General features: G+C 45.5%; 1 protein-coding gene across 1 annotated transcript in view; it reads left to right on the top strand.

Moving 5' to 3' along the window:
* ppargc1a (peroxisome proliferator-activated receptor gamma, coactivator 1 alpha) overlaps nucleotides 1-3,481 on the top strand; it is a gene marked incomplete at its 5' end in the record, with an annotated part of 68,201 nt that overhangs the window by 47,272 nt on the left and 17,448 nt on the right. Inside the window, 1 exon segment of the mRNA XM_084312198.1 lies at nucleotides 2,404-2,525. Coding sequence (XP_084168324.1) covers nucleotides 2,404-2,525 — 122 coding nt within the window.

Raw genomic sequence — 3,481 nt, 5'->3', positions numbered from 1 at the left:
AGGTTTTGGTAGGCATGTCTCTTACACTCTCACTGGTACCACACACACACACACACACACACACACACACACACACACACACACACACACACACACACACACACACACACACACGCGCACACACACACACACACACACACACACACACACACACACACACACACACACACACACACACACACACACACACACACACACGCACACACACAGCCCCCCAGGGTGCCATCACAAAAAGTCCGCCCATTTATCAGTTGTCAGCAACTAAAGCACTAATTCAGCAAACACTTTTTGCCTCAAACTGTATGTAAGCATTAAAGGCAGTGAGGGGAAGCACAAAAAACACAATACATCCTAGTTAATATGTATTCTCTGTGCTGTTTTAAGGGGGGAAGAAGAGGGGGGTGTGGGAGGCGTGTCTCGTCGTTTAGTGCGAAGGTGAACTTTGAGTTTTTTTGTGCCAGGCGACTGATTTACGCGTATAAGTTACCGGTTGCCCTCGAGACAGCATTCAAAATGTTGAAAATGTTGAACGGGGTCTCGGTGGACCTGCCCCAGTAATGGCAAGTAAATGAATGAATAAATAAATAATGCTGGATACACCACAGGCCCGGGGGCACTGTACTGCATTATATGATTAGCAAAGGCGCAATTAAAGTACTCCAAAACTATAATTGCAGCCTGGTGCGCGTTGTTCTAGCTCCCAAATCCGCGACCCCAGTGTCCTTTGTGGTTCAAGGAACATTCTGTTTCCCCCCCCCCCCCCCCCCAAAAAACCTCTCCCTATAGTTTGAGGAGTACGAGACAATAATACTAACAGGCTTAGATGTGACTTCTGCCTCTCCGCTGTGGTTTGACTCAGGGCTACACACACGGAGACAGACTCTCTGCTATTCACACGCTGATATGAATCACACTTCATTCGCTTCGTTCCTCATTTGGCGGCGTGAAAAGAAGAGGAAGAAGAAGCCGCACCCCCCCCCCCCCCCCCCCGATATAGATATTGCTCCATTTGATCATAACGGCTTCAGTTTGATTAGTTATGGGGGTGCGCGGTGGGTGCGGGTGCGGGGGGGGGGGGGGGGGGGGGAGTCACTACTTCAACTATCAGACAGAGAGGAAGCCTCTTAAGAACCCTTTTAGCATTTAGCATTTTTAGATTATATATTAGATTAGATTTAGATTATTGGATTATTCTATTTATGTTGTATATTTAGCTTTCAGCATTTAGTTTTTTTTAGATTATATAATAGATTAGATTTAGATGATTAGATTATATATTGTAACTATATTTATTTCAGGGCAAATATAACTGAGAGGGCATACAGTACATACCCTCATCTCGCACCTTGTTGCCCATATGTGCATGTCCAGAGTTAATTATATTGTATTATTGTTTACACTGCCTTTTTATTCTATTTTATTTATTTTTACTTCTTCACTGTACTATAATTCTGTGACCTGTACCTGTATGTCTTCTACTACCTGTAACCCCCCCTCCACCATGCTGCTATGATGCCTGGATTTCCCCAAGGGGATCAATAAAGGAATATCTTAACTTAACCCTTTCACTGTGACAATACAGACGGTTAACCGTTCCACTGACACACGTCAAAGGGTTAACCCTTTCACTACCACACTAGAGAAGGTTAACCCATTCACTGCCCACTACAGATGGTTAACCGTCTGTAGTGTGGTAGTGAAGGGTTTAACCTTCTGTAGTGTGGTAGTGAAGGGTTTAACCTTCTGTAGTGTGGTAGTGAAGGGTTTAACCTTCTGCAGTGTGGTAGTGAAGGGTTTAACCTTCTGTAGTGTGGTAATGAAAGGGTTAACCATCTGTATTGTGGTAGTGAAAGGTTAACCTTCTGTAGTGTGGTAGTGAAGGGTTTAACCTTCTGCAGTGTGGTAGTGAAGGGTTTAACCTTCTGTAGTGTGGTAATGAAAGGGTTAACCATCTGTATTGTGGTAGTGAAAGGTTAACCTTCTGTAGTGTGGTAGTGAAAGGGTTAACCTTCTGTAGTGTGGTAGTGAAGGGTTTAACCTTCTATAGTGTGGTAATGAAAGGGTTAACCATCTGTAGTGTGGTAGTGAAAGGTTAACCTTCTGTAGTGTGGTAGTGAAAGGGTTAACCATCTGTAGTGTGGTAGTGAAAGGTTAACCTTCTGTAGTGTGGTAGTGAAAGGTTAACCTTCTGTAGTGTGGTAGTGAAGGGTTACCTTAACTCAGCCAATCACAGGGATAAAAAAATCTAAACAGCCATAAGGGGGAAAAAGCCCTGACTCGGAGTCACTTCGTTAGGCAGGACGTAGACTGAGGGAGGAAGACAAAGAGAGAGAGAGAGAGAGAGACTCCTTCCCTGTTTAATCCCCCTCTCTCGCCCTCCGTGTGTCCCCTCCTAACGAGCAGGATGAGAGGCGGGTGGTGTACGTGGGCCGGCTGAGGTCCGACAGCACGCGCACGGAGCTGAAGCGCCGCTTTGAGATCTTCGGCGAGATCGAGGAGTGCGCGGTGAACCTGAGGGATGACGGGTGAGACGCCGGACACACCTCTGTGTGTGTGTGTGTGTGTGTGTGTGTGTGTGTGTGTGTGTGTGTGTGTGTGTGTGTGTGTGTGTGTGTGTGTGTGTGTGTGTGTGTGTGTGTGTGTGTGTGTGTGTGTGTGTGTGTGTGTGTGTGTGTGTGAATGTGTATGTGTGTGTGTGTGTATGTGTACGTGTGTGTACTGTGTGTGTGTGTGTGTGTGTGTGTGTGTGTGTGTGTGTGTGAATGTGAATGTGAATGTGTATGTGTATGTGCATGTGTGTGTATGTGTGTGTACTGTGTGTGTGAATATGTGTATGTGTGTGTGTGTGTGTACTGTATGTGTGTGTGTGTGTGTGTGTGTGTGTGTGTGTGTGTGTGTGTATGTGTGTGTGTGTGTGTGTGTGTGTGTGTGTGTGTGTGTGTGTGTGTGTGTGTGTGTACGTATGTGTGTGTGTGTGTGTGTGTGTGTGTGTGTGTGTGTGTGTGTGTGTGTGTCTGTCTGTGTGTGTGTGTGTGCGTGTGTATTGGAGGGCGGGAGTTGAGAGAGAGAAAGAGAGAGAGAGTGCGTGTCGTGAGTTTATGTTGTGCGTGAGGTTGAGTTCTACATCATCTGCATAATTGACCTAACTCAAGCCCCGCCCTCCTTTTCTCGATTCCTCCAATCACGAGGGATCGATGATCGCATGATTGCTTCCCTCGGACAAACTTTGAAAAGAGGGCGGGGCTTGAGATCAATCATGTTGTGTGCTTCAGCCTAGCTGTCTAATGTGTAACCAGGCATGTTCATATCTGACTGCACCTGCAATCTGTAATGTGGACATACAGTAACTACTGTACAATACATATACAGTAACTACTGTACACTACATATACAGTAACTACAATACATATACAGTAACGAATGTGCACTACATACAGTAACTACTGTACAATACTTACAGTAACTGTTGTTCACTACATAT

This window comes from Notolepis coatsorum, assembly GCF_963971535.1.
Source record: "Notolepis coatsorum genome assembly, chromosome: 4".
NCBI classification, from domain to species: domain Eukaryota; kingdom Metazoa; phylum Chordata; class Actinopteri; order Aulopiformes; family Paralepididae; genus Notolepis; species Notolepis coatsorum.
Note: the sequence above shows the minus strand (reverse complement) of the source record. Positions and strands in the feature narration are given on the sequence as shown.